This window comes from Impatiens glandulifera, chromosome 1 (assembly GCF_907164915.1).
Source record: "Impatiens glandulifera chromosome 1, dImpGla2.1, whole genome shotgun sequence".
In the NCBI taxonomy this organism is placed as follows: Eukaryota; Viridiplantae; Streptophyta; class Magnoliopsida; order Ericales; family Balsaminaceae; genus Impatiens; species Impatiens glandulifera.
Window position 1 is genome coordinate 75349880 of NC_061862.1, and position 20449 is coordinate 75370328.

Below are 20449 nucleotides of genomic sequence, written 5' to 3' on the forward strand. Positions count from 1 at the left end.
ATATCTTAAATTTTTTATCATTTAAAATAATATTATTTTACACCTTATTTATTTATCCAATGTGATAGTTACCCTCACTGATACATGCACATCAATTCCAGCACACTAGATTAATTAAAAATTAGAACTTGAATAAGACTTTTTTTCCAAGTTCCTAATTATGAAGGCTTGACAATAGAAAATGCAATAAAGACTTATTTGTTAGATTAAGAAATAGAAAAAAAATCTTATGTGTAACACTTGATAATGCTAGTGCAAATGACGTTGAAATGAGTCATTTGAATCGAGTGACAAAAAATTGGGAATCCACAAGAAAACAAATATCTTCATGTTCGTTGTGTTGCACATAATATAAATTTAATTGTGAAAGACGTGTTGAAAGAGAAAAAACAATCAATTGTGTTAATCCGTATTGCCATACGTTTTGTAAGATCGTCACCTTATAGGTTAGAGTTGTTTAAGAAGGTAGCGGAAAAATTATTTTTTTCTACAAAAAAAAAAATGATGCATCTAGATATCCCCACAAGGTAGAATTCCATTTATTTGATGTTTGAAGCAGTTGAGAAATTTGAAAAGGTTTTGATCGCTTAATTAATGGAAGATCGAAAGTATTTGCAGACATAATTTTTGGAAGAAGATGTAATGGATGAAAATGGCAAGTTAAAAGGAAAGAGGAAATAATATTTGGGTCTTCCGTTAACGATTGATTGGAAAATGCTAGACACTTCTTACAATTTTTTTAAACTCTACTAATAATGTTTATGCGACTTTGTGTGTTCCATCTAGCTCATTTTTTAAGAGTTTATGGGAATTCAATTGAAGTTCAGCAATGTGTGTAAGAATGGAGATCATTTACTTAGTCGAATGTCCAAGATGATGTATCTAAAATTTAAAAAATATTGGGAAAATATACAAAAAGAGCTTTGTTATTATTGGTTGCGGTTAGATTGAATCCCAAAAAAACTAACTCGGTGAGTGATTATTTGCTAAATTATATGAATTTTATGAGCAAAAGATGAAGTGGAGAATGTTGAAAGCTATACAAGTACAAATAATGTGGATGAAAATATTATAGTAGATTCCTCACTTACTTATCAATTTATGCAAAATATAATGGAAAGGATTTATTTGAAATTAAGTATGAGATTGAAAAGTATTTATCTTATAGTATTGTAGTTTTGAATCCGGATTGTAAATTTGATTTGTTGAACTAGTGGAAAGAGAATGGATAGAAGTATCCAATACTTTCTTCAATCGTTAAAGACGTCTTAGTTGTACAAGTTTCTTCAATTGCATCAACATCGACTTTTAGTACGGGAGAAAGAATTCTTGATCCCTATTGTAGCTCGATGACTTCCGCAACGGTTGAAGCTCTTATTTGAACCCAAAATTGGTTACTTTCTAAGCCAATTGTATCTGAAATGGCAAAACATGTGCTCATATGGAGAATCTTGAAGTTATTGAAGAAGTATCATATACATAAGATTTATTTTTTATTTTTTTATTTTAGTATTTGTAGAATTGTCTATTAAGTTGGTGTTAATTAAGTTGGTGTTAATGACGAAACATAAATTATGATTGACTTCAATTGGTAAATTTTATATTTTTAACATGTTTAATTGTTTATTGGTATTTCATTTTATATAATTAAAGTTAATATATATTTTTGTATGCATATATTTGGAGGTTGAAATTGAAAAATGTTATATTGGTGTTTTTTTTACATTTAATATTTTAATTTTTGAGTTTAATTGTTGTTTGTTAACTGGATTTTTGTTTAATTATTGAAAACCTTAAATTGGTATTTTTTTTTACTCGTTAAATTGTTAATAGATTTTTGTTTAATTGTTAAAAATTTGAAGTTGGTATGATATTTTTTTTACTTGTTGAGGTTAGTAATTGATAATTTAGATAATTTATTTTAGTTTCTAAATTGTAGAATTGAGTAACGTAGAATTGAATTTGGTTTCTAAATTGAGTAATGTTTGGTGTTGTATAAAACAAATTTTGAAAAAAGATTTTAGTTATTTTATTAATTTTAAGTTTTAGATATTTTTTAAAACAGTTTTTTAAACTGATCTAACCGATTAAATTAATCAAATTGATCGTCAAACTGAAATCAACGGTTTATAATTTAAATAAACTGACCCCAACAATTTGGTTGTGCATTTTGAATTATAAACCCGATCGAACAACTAACAAGTCTACTTTTTGATTGATCGCTCATAGCCTCATATGCCCTTTCTCATTAGGGGATCATGAGATAAGGGTCTATAGTGACGGATCTATGTAAGGTCTCGGGTGGGCTAAAACCTATTCCGGATTTTTTTTATGTTTAAAATATGATATTATCTCCATATTTTAAAAAATAATTCAATAAAATTCATTATTTTATTTATTTAATTATTAAAAAATATAATAAAACTTACTTTTATTAACTCGTTTTATTTATTTTTGATTATTTATTTAAATCACCCTAACTTTTTTTTACCCTACCATTGAATCCTAGATCCGTTTGAACATGTCTTCTATTGTCTAAGCCCTGAGCCTGGTTTGGTTTAAGATTTAAGCATATATCTCATTGAGGCCCCATTTGGCTTGGTGTTTACTTATTTTTAATCTGCAAAACAAAAACACAAGACATATTAATAAAATAGATAAAGTCCATTTAAAAACCCATTTAATTTGTTTGTTTATTTATACTATTTATTAACAAAATAAGTCTAAAATAATAATTATTTTCTAAAAATAATAATAGAGAAAAATAAAGATTAAAGAAAAAATAAAAATTAATCTTTAAGGTCTTTCTTTAATAAGGGGATGAAAGATTTTTTAGAATATTCTTAGATAGTGTAATAATAATGGTACTACAATTTATTTCTCAGTCAAAAGATAATAAAGATATTAATCAAACGATTTTATTGTATTTTTTTTTTCAATAGAAAACTATAATAATCACAAAATTTGAGGCTTAGATTGATTTGGTTCTCTTTATTTATATATAATATAACAAATAATAATTGATTTGGATAAAAGAAAGAAAATAATAAAATAAAGAATTTGATTGAAAGAAAATAAAAATATTATATAGTTTGGAGTTTGGCCCATTAAGCCTGGTCTGCGTGGGGTTTCGTTTTCCACCTTACGAACACGTGTATCGTGACGTGGTTATCGTCTTGGCGGCCCCTCTCTCGTCTTCACCGATACTTCTCTCAACTGTAAACCCTTCTTCCTCATCATCATCATCTTCTTCATCTTTCTTCTTTCTGTTATCTATTTCAAAAAGCTTTCATTGGTTTCGTAACTTCTGTTATCTATACAGCTGAATTGCTTCCTTCTTTTCTTTCTTTTACAACATTGAAGACCTACTGTAGCATTTCATACAACTGTCTCAAATCCTAGACGTCTCTGCTTCGATAAGGTAGTTTGGATATCTTAATTTGTTTATCATTACAATTCATTGTGGATCTCTCAAATTTAACCGTCTTCTTTGTTTATATATATATTTGAGTAATGACTTGATCTAGGATTCTAGCTATGGTATTCATATCTACATACTTGTTGATAGATGAAGAGAGAACTTGAGTTAGCGGTTAATTTCGTTTCTGGAAAAAATAATTGATTTGAATTTATGAGCCGCCATGATAATAATAATAATTTAATTTAATTGTGGATCTTCTGTTATATTTTGTTAGGGTTTTGATATGAAATGGAGTTTTATAATGAAAGTTTGTTTAGTTTTCCTGTTTTGAATGATAAGATTAGGGTTTTCTAAGGGTTTGTATCAGGTTTTTGAATGGATGAGTAACATAATTCAATTGACATTAACACTTGTTAGTTGTTTATGATGCAGATATTTCCTTTTTCTATTAGAACTGAAAGTTACAATGAGAAATAGTGAAGATCTGAAGTCTGAGAAGGGCCTTTCACCTCCAGTGGTAAGAAGGAACAATGGTGTTTGATTTTATACTTGATATCTTGGAATTGTTGTATGCATAAGGAGGTTTGGCTATAAACCTGAGCATTTGTCAATAATCATTTTTATGTTTGGCAGGATGATCAAGCTAATGTTCATGTGTATCATGATTGGGCTGCTGTGCAGGTTTTGTTTCTTCTTGAATTTCTTCTGCATGCAGTTCAATTGATTTCTAATTTAGTTCACAAAAAGATGTTCAAGTGTGAATCTCCTCTGCATGCAGTTCAATTGGGCTGCTATGCAGGTTTTGGAAACACTTTATTTTTGTTTTCTCGATATAGAAACATAGAAAACTAAACTTAGTTCACGACAGATTCAGAAATTTTATTATGATACTGTATCTGGATCAAAGACGAAAACACATTTAAAAAGTATTTCCAAATGAAGTCAATTGGTTCTGAATTTGTTGACACAAGCTTTACAGATTGATGTTTGTAATGACTAATGATCAAGATGATTGACATTGTATAACAGGCATATTATGATCCGAGGTTTGTCGTTCCCCAGTTTTTTGGTGCAAATGCCGCATCTGGTCATGCACCTCACCCTTACATGTGGGGACCTCCGCCGCAGGTAACCGATTTCTTTAAGGAAACAAAACTTGTTTAATGAAAAAGTGGATTATTTGACATAAACGACAAAAATATCATTTGAAAATGTTGTGCAATTAAAGTAAAGGTATTTCAGTTGATTAAGCGATAAGATAACCCTAAAGATATCCTTGCTTATCTCGGTTGTTTTTATTCAGCAAATGATGTCTTCTTACGGGCCTCCTTATGCTGCAATCTACAGCCATGGAGGTGTTTACGCAAATCCTGGTGTTCCACTTGTAAGTTTCTTTTGTATCATCTTCTTTGTTTGTTTTTTGTATTATTGCTCTTGAGATTTGGGATAAAGCAAAAAACAGACTTGTTTGTGTTAATAGAACTGAATATTATGCAGGCTCCAATTGTGAATGCAGAAGCCCCTAGTAAATCATCAGGAAATACAGAACAAAGTTTGATGAAGAAACTGAAGGGATTTGATGGACTAGCTATGTCTATTGGTAACAACAACGCCGACAATGGTGGTGGTGTAGCTAACCAAACAGATTCTCAGAGGTTAGTTGGTTGCTTGCTTTTTTCTGGTTAAGATATAAATTGTCCATGTTTGTGCTAAATTTACTTATTTTTTTCTATGCTCACAAACAGTACGGAGACAGATAACTCAAGTGATGGAAGTAATAGCAACACAGATAAGTCAAGTGACCGACATGCGCAAAAAAGATATCATCGTCAGGAAAAGCCTAGAATTGGTGAGAAATATTTTGTGTAGTGACCTAATGAAAATGACTGTGGAAGCATCATCATCATCATTGTGATATTTTCTGCATATGTAATATTTATATTGTACCAGATGGAGATGGAAACATTAATGGAACACATACAATACTGTCCCCAGTTGGTAAGGAAAGTGATGCTCTTGGAGGAAACGAGGTTAGGAACCCTTCTGGCATGCTCGTGAAGGCTATTGTTCCACAGCCTTGTTCGGCAATGCCAAATGAAACCTGGCTTCAAGTAAAGTCCCGTCTTTTGTTATTTTTCAGTCTAAACAAAAACATGGCTTTTACTTTAAATCACCTTGATTGAAATGAGGACCGGTTTATTCTTGAGTTATTTTCAAAAAAACTCTTCATCTTATCACATATCCTTTCAAGTTTCAACAACTGTCAAATCACTTCATTCATTAACAAAAATACCCTTAGTTTACTTTTTATCAAACAAGATTTTGATAGCTTAGGGAAAATGACCCTGAGCTTGTTTGATCTTGGGATTATTTGAATTTAATCTTAGATTTAATACAAATCATCTACCAAATTATCAACACACTCTCTATTTATTTTATTTATTTTAAATCATTATATATTTACACCCCCATCGTCACAAGTCCCTGATCAGAAAAGAAAAACAAAAATCTTATGCTCGAGCTTAGTTATAAATGTCTTACCTTTTATGGGTTTTGTTACGAATTTTAGAATGAAAGGGAGGTGAAAAGGCAAAGGAGGAAACAATCCAACCGGGAATCTGCTAGGAGATCTAGATTGAGGAAACAGGTATCGAAATTATGCAAAATCCTTCATTAAAAAACATCATCGCTTATAAATGACCAATCAATCCTCTTGACATCCATCCATCCTACCAGGCTGAGACGGAAGAACTTGCCAGAAGAGTGGAGGCCCTCACTGCGGAGAACCTCTCGCTTAAATCTGAAATGGATCGCTTGAATGAGATTTCAGAGCAGCTGAAGCTTGAAAATGCTGCACTTTCTGTATGATTGTATTTTGCATTATATGATATGATTATTTTCCTATCATAATTTGGTTTGAATTACAGAACCCCACTGATGAGATAATAGGAGATGGGATTTCAAACAAAACAGTAGCGGACAGTAAGCTTTTGGATGCAAATGCGAGCTCAGCCCGAAGTTTAGTGCTAACTTAACCAGAAGAATGAAGTGAGTTTTTTTATGACGATTTGATATGAGACAGGTTTAGCTTTTACAATAGGTGTAAAGAATCTGATTAGAAAACCTAGCAATTGTTCATAGGCTTGGTTTGTGTGTTATTTAATGGATCATTTATTGGTAATTTGGTATACACATCTTAGCTGGTTTTGGGCTAGTTTGATTTCGCTTTTAGCATTAATAAGTCGTGATTGTGTAATAAGTTGTTACAGTGGTTTTATCGAAAAAGCTACCGTATAACGTTTTTTTATCTAAATTATAATGTTCGGAACAATTTTTTATGATTTGAGAATTAGCTGAATCAAATTAGGAGTTTCATTTATTTGATTAGGCTTTGAGATTCTTTACTGTGGTCAATTTGTGAAAATTTAATCAGATGAAAGATAATGACTTATTAAATTTGTTAACACTTAATTAAAGTTGATATATATAATTAAGGTATATTTTAAAGTATTATTTTATCTGAATTAATATTCCAAAAAAAAAAATTGTTAATTTTTTTTTCTAACCTAGTTTCAAAACAGAACAATGTTTTTTTAATTAATTATTTTTGTCTGAAATTCAAATTTAAATATTAGTTTTTTATTTTCCTTGAAAACATCATTTGCAAATAATTTTTGTCAAAATCTTCAAGATAAATCTCTTGTTTATTTGTGATTGACCCAATTTATTTGTCATCAATTTGATGTAATTAATTCACATCCCTATTTCAAATTAAAAACACTTCCTTAATAAAAAGAAATGAATTATCTCATTTCAGAAAAAAAATTAGATGACCCTAAGGTTAACCTAATTAATAAAAAATATAATTTTTCAGTTTTGAAATCTTATTTATTTTTAATATATAATATTATTCTGAGATCAACCCAATGATAATTATTTTTAAAATAATGAAAAGTGAAATAATATTATTTGTATTTTTATATAAAATATGTGATTTAATTTTATCCAAGATTTTAATTTAAATAAAATATTTTTATAAAATAATACTATCAAACTTTTATTCATTCACAACTAACCTTTATTGATTGTTGATATGAAAATGATAAAAAAAATGTATAAAAAAACTTTTTTAGTGAACAAATATGTATTATATTTGAGTGGAAAATAATATTAAATAAAATAGAAAGAAAAAAGAAAAAGTATTATATTTGAGTGGGGATATTAACAGTGAAATAGAGAAAATACCCAATTAGGTCATCTTGAGCGATTCTCTCCTCCAATCAAATCTACAATTGATCTTATATATAATATATATCATATCATATCATCTTGATGATATATATCTCCCCATTTCACTGATCTCAACATTTCCAGCGGAAGAAGGAAGGGGTCTTGTTTCTTTATCATCATCATCATCATCATCAATTCATCACCGATCGAAATGGCCTCTAAAAGGATCTTGAAGGAACTCAAGGATCTACAGAAAGACCCTCCCACCTCTTGCAGCGCTGGTAGGTCACCACATAGATTGTTCTTAATCAATTCTTATACTGTTTAATCTATCGATCTCTCGATTGGTAACCTATTTCTCTGAAGTTTTTCACTAGTTCTTATCTGATTGTAGATTTTATTGGGTATTCATCTTTTATGTAAAATTGTATCTGGATCCACTCGTTTATGCTTCAATTCTTTCTAATTGTTAGATCAAATGCCTCCACTTAGACTCATAACTATTACTTGCTCATCATCCACCATTTACACTTCTTTGTGCTCAAAAACTTTCATGAATTGCATTAGTTTATTGAACATCTCATGGGTATTTTCTTTACAATACAAATACTTTGATGAAGAACATTCCCATTGGAGTTGATTCATCTCTTTGATTAGGATCGATTACTAGCACAACTTTCTTACTTTACCAACACAAGGTCTATTGTTGTTATGTGGTTAAACTACATCTCCTCACATTGCTAACCACCCGTTTGAGATGCTATTTGTGTATTCTCGGTGATAGTTTAATCTCTTGGACATCACATCCATATACAATTCAAGTTTTTTGACAATGATTTTGTGATCTTTCAATAGGACCGGTAGTTGAAGACAATTTTCATTGGCAAGCGAGTCCTATTTGAAAGCTTGTTTTGGATCTGGGTCCAGATCTTGAATATGTGTCTAACTAAGTTTTGTTTTCAAAACGTGGTCTTGATCCATATCTAGATGAGATAGTTGACAAAAACAGTGTTTTTTTAGGGTGTTTCATCTAGTTCTGGATCCAAACCTAGATCTAGAGAGTGTTTTCATGTTCATATAGAACATATTGAATTGATTTGTACCTTTTATTTTTGGGGAGCTTTCAAATTTATGTCCTTATTTGATATAGGTCCGGTAGCTGAAGACATGTTTCATTGGCAAGCGACAATAATGGGTCCGGCTGATAGCCCTTATGCAGGAGGAGTTTTTCTAGTCACAATCCATTTCCCTCCAGACTATCCATTTAAGCCTCCAAAGGTAACATTTTTTTAATTTTTGTAGCATTAACTAGCAGAAACATCTTGCTTCTGTTTGAAATGGAATGAATGAGTCGATGGATGTATCTAATATGTAGGTTGCTTTCAAGACGAAAGTTTTTCACCCAAACATTAACAGCAATGGAAGCATTTGTCTTGACATTTTGAAGGAACAGTGGAGTCCGGCTCTTACTATTTCCAAGGTAAATGTTTGTTTGAGTTGATGATAATGATTTGTTCATTTTTTTCTTGAATCTCCTTCCAAACAATGATGATGGGATCCATTGTGTGTTCTTTAGGTGCTTCTTTCGATCTGCTCTTTGTTGACTGATCCGAATCCCGATGATCCATTGGTGCCCGAGATAGCCCACATGTACAAAGCCGACAGAGCTAAATATGAATCCACCGCAAGGAGCTGGACTCAGAAGTATGCAATGGGCTAACTAAATGCATCATCCATCTAAACTGTCTTGTCTTTGTCTTTTGTTTGGTGTTGCCTTGTTTCTATATACAATGTTAAATAGATATTTATGTGCAAACCTAGAAAACAAAATTGTCTGATTATTATTATTTGTATTTTGAACCAACCAACCAATTCCCTATTTTCTTATTGGATCTTTGGTTATTTGATTAACCTTGTTTGTTTGGTGTGCACATTCAAATTTTCAAATAACCAAGTTATTTATGGGATTTATTACCCAACTTTTCTCTTAAATATAGTTAAAAGGGGATGATATTTTGATATTTTTATCAATAATTTGAATGATATTATTGAAATGGAATTATTTGAGATTAAACTTAAATAACTCAAATCAAAATAAAGTATAATTGCATAGAATGAATATAAGTCAACATATGCAATTGTATGGGAGGTACATTTTTTTCTTCTAAATAATAGTATTATTATTTATTTAATTAATAAATATATATTATAAATTAATTAATATATATTTTCAATTATATTAATATTTTTTTTATTTATTATGAATTTTATATATAATAGATATTATAATTATATATTTAATTTTTATACATATTAATTTAGTTAAAATTGTGATTTATAATTATTTTTTTATTTTGTGGGTACAAATTTTTTTTTTTTAGAGTGAAAGAAAATGAAAGGCCATCAAATTATGTGTGCTTGACATGTATGGAAATTTAGCTACCATTGCATTTTATTTTTGCAAGAATTTGGATCAATAAGTGGAAATTTTATATTTAATGGTTTGAAAATTACAATGGTTTTAAAATAATTTGAATTATGCTGTGATTTGAGGATATTTGTTAACTAAAGTTGGTTGCAGTTCATAAAAAAGTAATTTAAAATTGTTATTATTTGTGGCACTTCATGTGACATGGTATTATTGAATACTAACTTTGAATTAAATAAAATTGAGCAATTAATTTTTAATGAGACTATAGTATATAGAAAAAGGTTAATACAATAATCTATTATCGGGAAGAGATCAGTTGATCCCAGTGTGCCCTCTATGTATTATTTGAAATAATATTTTACAAAAAAATATAAAAGAAGATACATATAAAAATTTAAACTACTATAGTTTTGCATTATTTTTTTCAAATGATAATCCCTGCCCATCTATTATCATCTCTAATAAAATATTTTAAGATAATTGAACTTAAAGATTTTATTCCAAATTTGTAAACAATATGATTTTAAATGTATTGACTTACTTTTTCTTAATAAAACAAAAAAAATATATATTTAAAAATAAAGAATAACTTATAAACATGTTTCGAATCTTGGTTCTAGTTTATAAAAAAAATATTCAAAACATTTTTTTTTTGTTATACTTAATCATAATGTAACATGATTTTATTGAAAATTTGATAAATTAAAAATGTTTTTTTTTTATCTTCATCTAAACTGTAATGTAATTTTGTGTCGGTTAATTTGTTAAATAAACTATTTTTTTTTATTATAATCCATTTGTTTGTTTCATTTGGCATAGATTTTTCTTTAATTAGGATGGTTAGAATATGTTTTGAATCAGGATTGAATTATTTTTAAATTATTGTAATTTTTGCACAAACATAATCAAATTAAAGAAGAGACATTTCCACCAGCTATATTTTAATTCCTAAATACTAAATAAATAAATAAATAAAAATGGCGATATTAATAGAAAAAGAGAATCTCAATTAGGATTTGTATAATTATGTTTTTTTTTTTTAATTTTCAAATCTTTCAAATATGTTAATTTAGTTATTGCCACAATCCTAATCACTTTTTAAAAAGTATTAAAATAAAATAAAATAAAATAAAATAACCGTTTTTTTTTTTTTGCATGAGTATAATAGTTGTTATTCAATTAAATATAATAAAAACTTTAGGTAAAAGTGTATAAAAAATAATTTTTAATAAAATTTTATATTATAGTACATAAAATTTTGTTGACAATATTTCTTTATCAAATAAATATTTTTAAAAATATTTTGTGAATGCATATGTGAATAAAATTAAGATAAACATAAAAAGTATTAGTTGATATTATATGTATTTATCCTAGTTTAAAAACAAAATGTAATAATAATAAAAATAAAAGACAGCTAAGCATCCAATGGTTACCATTGTACATTATTTTTTCTGTCTTAATTAATTAAGTTAAAGGATTACCCTTTATTTAATTACCACAATTATGGGGGTAATTAAATGATTAATTTACTGAAATTTAAAAACTTGGAAAACAAGTTTAATTTTTCACCTACTACATCTCAACCCATTAAGTAATTTTTCTTTTTGGGATATTCAATAAATTTTGTCATTAGCATTATGAGATTTAAAGTAACATTTTTTTACCATAATTAACCATGACAATATTAAAAATTCTAAACTAATTTATCCCTAGGTAGATATTATGAAAAAAATTGAATTAAAAAATTACTTTAAAATAATAAGGTTTTATTTTATAAAATTAGAATGAAATCTACCTCATAAATTTACTTCAAATTAAAACATTCTTTTAATATTTTAATCATTTCAAAAAAAATTAAAAAGAGTGAATTTTCTCATTTAAAAATTGGGTTATCTAAATAAATAATCCTACCTCAAATAAGCTTAATTTGTTGCAGAAGAACTATTATTTTAAACAGACAATAATCCATTGATGATTAACTTTAGGTGAAAATAAATCATTTGATTATGTGAAAGTTTCGTACATTATTAATTGTCTGACATTACTGTCTTATTTCTATTGCAATTATTAATTAAATTTCAAATGTAATAATACATTGAAAAAATCTTTTTAATATGATAGGTTTGTTTTTTTATGAAATGATTGTAACATTTATATATTTTTATCAAATAAATTAGTTTCAATTTTGATTTTGATTTTAAAATGTCGGATATTTAAAGCCTGTGTCATGATGATTAGCGTACTAATCTACAAATAATAAATTTAATGATTTTATAATTTATTTTTATAAATTTAAATTATACATAAATGATATCAATGTAATTAAAAATTGCTTCCTTGCTTATCATTTTTGGTTCATTCATAAAATACTTTAATATTGAGTGGAAAATGAATGTTTATTACTATTAGTGGCAAGATATTGATCTATAAAAATGACATTCAATATTTATTTCCTCTCCATTATGTTAAAGTGACAAAAATAATATAAAAAAATAATTATTTTTTATCATGAATTAAAAATTTGTCAAAAAAATCACTTTATTCATATATTTTTTACCAAATATATTTACTTTTCTCTTAGAATATTTTATTGTATAATAATCTAAAAATTTATAAAAATAAATCACTTTAAAAAAGTTTCATTTATTCATATCACAATATTAATATAAAATTCTAATAAAGTAACTTTTTTCCCACTTTTTTATATAATTTATAAATGTAATTATGTATTATAATAATTTAAAAATAAGGTTAATCTGATGAATAATTTGAAAAACACCTTGATTTGAAAAAGCTGAAAATGACTCCAAGTTTCACATCTTTTTGTTAGCATTATTTTTTTTCCAAAAAATATTTACTTATATTTTCAAAAATATTTTTTATTCAATTAAATTTATTTTTTAACTAGAAAAATTATATTAATGTGATTGAGCTTGTTTGACCCTGAATTATTTGAAAAAAAATTATTTTCTGAAAAGTCAATTATTTGAAAATAATAATAAAAAGAAACAAAAAATTAAATAAAAAACCTTTAAAAGATACACAATATAGCAAATTACTATTGTAATCTTAGTATATGATGCTTGAGGTAGAAAATTGCTTTCCGTAGAGATTTGTTTGAACTTTTTTTTTTTAAATAATATAAAATTTATTCGGAAGTTACCGGGGGTTAAAAGAGTAACTAGTAATGTAAGTTTAAATTAAGATTAGATTAAAATATAATCACATTATTAATAATTGTTTATCCCCATTTTGTAAATAGTAGTGAAATCTATTATTACATTTGAATTAAAATATTAATATGTTTAAGTCTTGGAGAGTCAAAATACAACCATAATTCTAATTCTATATTAAAAATTAAGCCTAATTTTAAAGTGTTATTTTTACTGAATTGATATTGTTTTTACTATTTTGATTATAAGATCACATATTCTTAAATAAGAAATAAATATTTGGTTATTAAGATGATTTAGAACTGATATATTTTAAGTTGTTTTTTTATATTAAAATTTCATTTTACAGCTAGCAAAATATTAAAATAATATTATTATATATTTATAAAATATATCTAATAAAAATTCAAATTGGACTAATTTATTACATTTTATTTCTTTTCATCAACCAAATTACTTTTATTAATAAAAAAATATATTCCACTTTAACTTTATAAATTTTTAATTATAAATAAAAAATATTATATTCAAATAACCTAACATCAAACAAACTCTTATTAGTCATAGATTAATTAATTAAGTTTAAAATCAAAATACCCGTTAGAATCTTAAATTAATTTTTAACAAATATATGTAATCTTACACACTCTCTCTCTCTCGAGTAAAAAAAGGTAAATGAAACAATAATAGAAAATAAATTATTAGAACTTTTTTTAATCAATCTTTACATACAAACCATTAATTAATTAAATAAATAAATAAATATTAGAGATTTTAAGTTTTTACTTTTTAAAGAATTAAGCCACAAGTCACTATTTCCCGCTTTAGAATATTTTCTAAATCAGTCAACACACATACTGTCATTGAGTCACAGACTATTTGACTTTTCAATCACAGACATATCTTCATCATTGATCATATCCTTTAACATAATTTAAACCGTTGGATCCATCGCGGCGAGTCGTTCACGGTTACCTTAACCACCAGATATTTTAACCATAATATAATATTATTAATTAAATAATTATTTAATTTTATTATGGGAAAATAATTACTCTCACTCCTATTGTCTATTTGATATATATATATTGGACGGTGGCCACCAAATATTTCATTTTCATGAACAAAAGACAGTCATTTTCTCTCTCTCTCTCTATATAATCTTGAATATGTCGGAATTCTCGTAATCTTTTTCGACTAAACTCGTAAAACTCATATGGGTTCGATTTCGATCGAGATGATTGATCAACTAGCCGCCGCCGCCTTCTCTCCTCCGATCAAGTACTCCGAACATCTGTCTGTCACCTCCAAAGTCGACTCCTCGAAGTCCTCCGACAAGAATCTGCCGGCGCCTGAACGAATCATCCGGCTATCGGTCACAGACCCATACGCGACCGATTCATCAAGCGACGAACGGGAGAACGACAATCGCCGTCGCGTGAAGAGATACATCAGTGAAATCAGAATCCAACCTGGTCGGACATCAAACAAAGGAGGTACATTCTGTCTGTTTCGATTAAATTATTAGTTTATGTATATTATTTTATATTAAAAAAAAGTCAAAAGGATTGTTCTTTTTTTTTTTGGTAGTGAAAGAACCGAAGAAGAAAAAGAAGAAGAAGCCTACCAAGAAGAAGGAGGGTACATCTGTAAATAAACAGATGTCTGAAAAAACAGGAGAGAGGAAGTACCGTGGTGTCAGAATGAGGCCGTGGGGAAAATGGTCGGCGGAGATTCGTAATCCAGTTGAAGGGCGAAGAGTTTGGTTAGGAACTTTCAATACGGCGGAGGAGGCTGCGATAAGTTATGATAAGGCTGCTATTTCATTTCGTGGTTCGGATGCCCAAACAAACATTCTCCAGCCGCCGCCGCCGCCGCCTCCGACGACGACGACGGAGGAGAAGAAGGTCTCCGGCAATCTCCCTTGTTCACCCACATCTGTTCTTGTCGTGGAACCACCCGTCGTGAAAGATCTGCCGCCTCCAGCTGATGATCAGTGTTTGGCGTTAGATCTACGTTTCTTGAACAATTTCTTTGATTCCAGGCCACCTTCGCCTAACGAGCAGACGGAGGATTTGGCATCAGATCTGATGGAGATGTATGCTGATTTTTCGGAAATATGGGAGGAGGATGATGCGACGAGGTTGGCGTCAGCTCTGATGGAGATGCGTGCTGATTATCCGGAAATATGGGGGGAGGAGGAGGAGGAGGAGGATGATATGAACGAGCAGCAGCAGCAGCAGCAGCAGCAGCAGCAGCAGCAGCAGCAGCAGCAGCAGCAGCAGCCGGAGGTGGTGGCATCAGATGATCAGACGACGACTAATTGTGTTGATTTTCCAGAAATTTGGGATGATGATGATATGGAGTTTGATCATGCTTGCTTTGATGGCATGAATTTGGAGATCGGGGATTATTTCGATGATGACAATTCATGGATTTAATGTGGTTTGAGAAGATGGGATTTTTGGACAAGTTTAGTTTAAAACTTTCTCTTGATTATTATTGGTTTATTATGATGATGATGATGAGTATAAAACATATGGGGAACTCAATATTAGGATTAGGTTGTTTTGTTTCTCTTAAGAAACAAAAGAATCATTCAACTAAATAGTTATTTCTTTTGTTGTAATCGAATTTGGAACTTTGTAATAGGAAAAGAAATCAAAATAAACATTTTACAAATATTGCATTTGTTTTGTTTTGTTTTGTTTTGATCACTTATTTCAACTTAATTAGGACATGGGTGAGATTTTAAAAAGTTTAAACTTATCAAAAAATTGAATTTATTTTATGGCATTAACTTAGTCATTTACCAATATATATATATATATATATATGTATGTATAAATAACATGTATGGTCTTTGAGAAATTTCTGACCAATTTCTTGCTTTTGTTTCCTTCTGCATTTTACTTATAATTTTGTGTTTTATTTACATGATTAAACATGTTTCAAATTTAAAATGAAATAATTATTTTATTAAAACTTATAATTTTGAGTAAAGTTGAAAAGTAATCAAGGGTGTAGGGAAGACGGGCATGTTTGCAAAGAGAAGAAAATATGGATACAAATGCACAAATTGACCAATTGCTTGACTGTTTTTCTTTTATAAAAGTTCATTTCCCAAGCTTGACAACATTTGATCAAGGTCGTTCTTGTTTAGGTTAAATGATCTAATGGCCCGATTTAATGATCGATTGAGTTTACTTATTATTATTTTGTCGTTCACATCGCTTTGATTTTATTAAGTTGATATTCTGATTAATCAAATTTGTTTCTTGTCGTTTCTTATTTTTTATTTTATTATCATGTATTTCTGATTAATTCAGTTTTTTATTTTTATATTTGTCGTTTTAATGTTCAATTTATTTTTATTATTTGGTATTTCTAATTAATTAATTTTGTTTGTTGTGATTTTTATTGTTTCCCATGTTTTGCTTTTATTATATTGTATTTTGATTTATTATGTTTTTTTGGTTTTCATATTTTATATTTATGATTAATTCGGTATTTTGTTGTTATTTTTGTCGTTTCTCCGACTTTTGCTTTTATAATTTTGTATTTTTTGATAAGTCGGTTGTGTTAGATCATTTTTGTCGTTTTCCTATTTATTATTATTATTATTTTATAATTTTGATTAATTCGATTTTGTTTGTTGTTATTCTTGTCGTTCTCGTATATTTTCTTTAACTATTTTGTAATTCTGATTAATTCGTTTTATTTATTATTTTTGTTCTTTTCAGATTTTACTTTTATTATATGATAGATTAATTCAGATGATTTATTTTCATTTTTGTCGTTTTCATATTTTTGTCGTTCTCGTACATTATTCTTTATTATTTTGTATCTCTAATTAATTCGAAATCTTTGCTGTATTTTGGTCGCATCTCATATTTTCTCTTTTTGATTAATTCGATTTGTTTGTTTTATTTTTGTGTCTTTTTCCTATTTTTTTATTATTATCGTGTAATTTGAATAGTTTAGTGTTTTTGTGTCAATTTTTTTGGTTTCTATATTTATGTTTTTCTTATGTTATAATTCTGTTTAATTCAATTTATTTATGGGTTCCAATATTTTGTTTATAATGTGTTTTAGTTAATTTAGTTTTTTATTTTATTTTTACAGTCTTAAAGATTTTGTTTTAATTAACTTGTATATTACCTTTAAAAAGAAATACTAATATATATATATATATATATATATATATATATATATATATATATATATATATATATATATATATATATATATATGTATATATATATATATATATATATAAATTGCACAATGCTCCTCAACCCTCTAGGCCCAGTATTGGGCTTAATTAAGCAACAAAATCATTACATTTTTTAATTATTATTTTTACATATATATTTTTTTTATCACTTACACACAAAAAAAAAAATTTAATAGAAAATTTATCTGACAAAAGAATTTGTCAGCAAATTTTGTTTAGCATTATCCAAAATTTTATAATTTTTTTTATATCAAATCCAAGTCAAATTTTTACTAGGACACTTTTTTCACTTTTAACTTTAATAAATAACATATTTAAAAAAGACATAAGTCTTGAATAAATTAAGGAGTAATTAAATAAAATATGTATAACAGCCTGTAAAAAAGATTAAATAATAAATTTAATAGATAAGTTTCAAAAGATTTTATTTTATGATTATCACAATATTAAAACTTTTCATTATTATGAGATTAATCTGGATTTGAACAATTAAAACTTTTATTATTACGAGAGTTAGGATAAATGGTTCGATTCGGTTAGTTTGTACACGAAAATGCAAAATAGAAGAAGTTGAAATCGGTTTAAAATTTATCTAAGCAGTTAATTTCAATTTATTAGTCGGATCTACATTTCAATCGATTTTATTTATTCACCTAAAATAATTACTAAATAATCCAAATATATTTTAAAAAATAACAACAATGATAATAATAATAAATTCAATATAAATTGGTTTATCCTAAGTATTTTTTTTCTTGTATGAATTTATTTTTATTATTAGTATTTTAAACATGTTTTTATTTATCACATTTAATCATTTAAAAACTTAGCTATTAAGAGTAATGTTTATGTATCTACTCATAACGGATAATATTAACCATCCCTAAAATAAATTTGGGTTACAAAAGTTGTAATCAAATTATACATTTTTTTTTTAAATCTTAAGCCTGATCGGTCATAAGTATATATATAATGAAAAAATTTTATTTAAAAAGATATAAATACTCAATATTTAGTATTTTAATTGATAAATTAATATAAAAAGATATAAGACAGTAAATTAGTGAAATAACCCAATAAGCTATTCAATACTAATTAACTAACAAGACCCAAAGTATAAACAACCTAGAAGATTGGGGCAAGGAAATTTGTTTGTGCCCTCAATTTTATATATTATTATTATTTTTATTTTTTATTTTTTTTAGTACGAACCTTTAACCAAATAAAAATCTTATTTTATATTTTAGACAACTATGTTACATACTTTTACGTTAAAACAGTTAATAAATTTAAATAAATAATTTAATATTTTTATTAAATGGACTGCTTTAGAATAGGCTGCTACGAGCTAGTTGGGTTTATCCCGGGCAGACTCTAAGTATAAATATGTCCTTTTAAAGGACAAGTGAGTTAAACATAAGCTTAGGACTCAACCCATGTCCTTTATTATTGTTTGATGTCTAAACAACACTGGCTTAAGGATTCAAGTATACTCTCATCAAATCATTTTACTCAAGAAGATAAATTCAAATTTATAAATTCAAATTATAAAGTGTGAACATATTCATTATAGTTTATAAGTTTGTATTTTAAAATTTTCTTCAATAAACCATTTTAACTCTACTTAACAAAATACTCAAATTCTTCTATCAAAATTTGGATTGAATCCCATATTTGGTTTAATGTTTGTTCTTTCAAGGGGTCATAATCAATCGTTTAAATTGTTTAAGGAGATACATGCCGGTTAACTAGTTAAATGATTTTGGTTAAATTCGGTTTTACCTCTTACTTTATAAACCGGTTAACCGACCGGTATTGGTATCGATTTGACCGGTTTTGGTTTTACTGGTTTCGATCGGTTAACCGGTTTAATCGTGAATCGATAATTCAATTTTTTAAAATTAAATATTAAACTTATTAAATGATTTTTTTTTTCAATTTTTTTTTGCGTTATACTGTTATATATTCTCCATTTATTTTTATTTATGTTATAATATATTTCATAAGTATATTTAAAAATATGTTATAATATATTATATTATTGTATATTATATTATTGTAATAATATAATATATTTTAAAGTCTCCATTTTATAACTAATATTCATATAAATTAGATTTTTTTAAAAATAATTCTATAAAAATTATAATTTAAAATTTAAAAATAACTAATATATATATATATATATATATATATATATATATATATATATATATATATATATATATATATATATATATATATATATATATATATATATATATATGTGATTAAATATTATTTATAATATATCTAATATTTAAAAAATTAAAAAATAACTAATATAAATATATGATTAAATTATTACCGGTTTATTAGTTAAAGTTGATAGAAAAATAGTTCAACCAAAAACCGAACCGTTTAACTGGTAAAAAATTGATTAACCGATAAACCGGTAGAATGAAACATGTAAATTATCGGTTCGGTTATCGATTTTTCGAATTTTTCACCGCCCAGAGAAGATATTTTTTGTTCATCTAGTCATGTTTTATTTCAAGTTCAAAGAGTAATAATAGTTTTGAATCCCTTATCCGAGTCAGTGACTCATACATAAAGGAATTTAGGTTATCGATTTTACATCGTGAAAGATGGTGTTAGGTTTTTATTGAGATTTTACTGATTGCACAATATAACTTTTAGGAGATTTAATTTATTATCATTATTATCATAAAACAAACTTTTCATGAATGTTATATGTTCAATGAAATACACAATTAACAAGAGAAAATACCAAAATGTATTGAGTACCAAACAAAAAAATAAGACTCAATTCATCATCATCATGTTCGAGTAAAATTTGGTCTCATCAATTCGAATAACTTACAAGTTTAAGGCCTTCTTCTCCATGTTTGTTCTTAGATGTCCATTGGAATATTCTTTCATCACATCCCATTATTCAAGTAGATGTATTAAAA

At 27.0% G+C, this 20449-nt stretch overlaps 3 protein-coding genes across 4 annotated transcripts; all 3 read left to right on the plus strand.

Moving 5' to 3' along the window:
• Positions 1-3104: 3104 nt before the first annotated feature.
• On the plus strand, positions 3105-6641 carry LOC124921696 (common plant regulatory factor 1-like). Of its 2 annotated transcripts, XM_047462386.1 has the most exons (12): positions 3105-3218; positions 3356-3421; positions 3854-3938; positions 4055-4102; positions 4451-4549; positions 4725-4805; positions 4919-5076; positions 5167-5270; positions 5372-5532; positions 5991-6068; positions 6158-6283; positions 6349-6641. In XM_047462386.1, the coding sequence occupies exons 3-12, from the start codon at positions 3888-3890 to the stop codon at positions 6454-6456; spliced, it is 1014 nt and encodes a 337-aa protein (XP_047318342.1). In that variant the 5' UTR covers positions 3105-3218; positions 3356-3421; positions 3854-3887; the 3' UTR covers positions 6457-6641. The 2 variants fall into 2 exon arrangements, with proteins under 2 accessions (XP_047318342.1, XP_047318343.1); XM_047462387.1 differs by lacking the exon at positions 3105-3218 and having other exon boundaries at positions 3288-3421.
• A 1039-nt stretch (positions 6642-7680) lies between these two features.
• Positions 7681-9558, plus strand: LOC124918931 (ubiquitin-conjugating enzyme E2 28). Its single transcript, XM_047459005.1, has 4 exons — positions 7681-7932; positions 8802-8929; positions 9027-9131; positions 9228-9558. The coding sequence occupies exons 1-4, from the start codon at positions 7863-7865 to the stop codon at positions 9369-9371; spliced, it is 447 nt and encodes a 148-aa protein (XP_047314961.1). The 5' UTR covers positions 7681-7862; the 3' UTR covers positions 9372-9558.
• A 4916-nt stretch (positions 9559-14474) lies between these two features.
• On the plus strand, positions 14475-15699 carry LOC124932762 (pathogenesis-related genes transcriptional activator PTI6-like). Its single transcript, XM_047473445.1, has 3 exons — positions 14475-14754; positions 14936-15427; positions 15599-15699. Exons 1-3 carry the CDS (start codon positions 14475-14477, stop codon positions 15697-15699), a joined length of 873 nt encoding a protein of 290 aa, XP_047329401.1.
• Positions 15700-20449: the final 4750 nt, after the last annotated feature.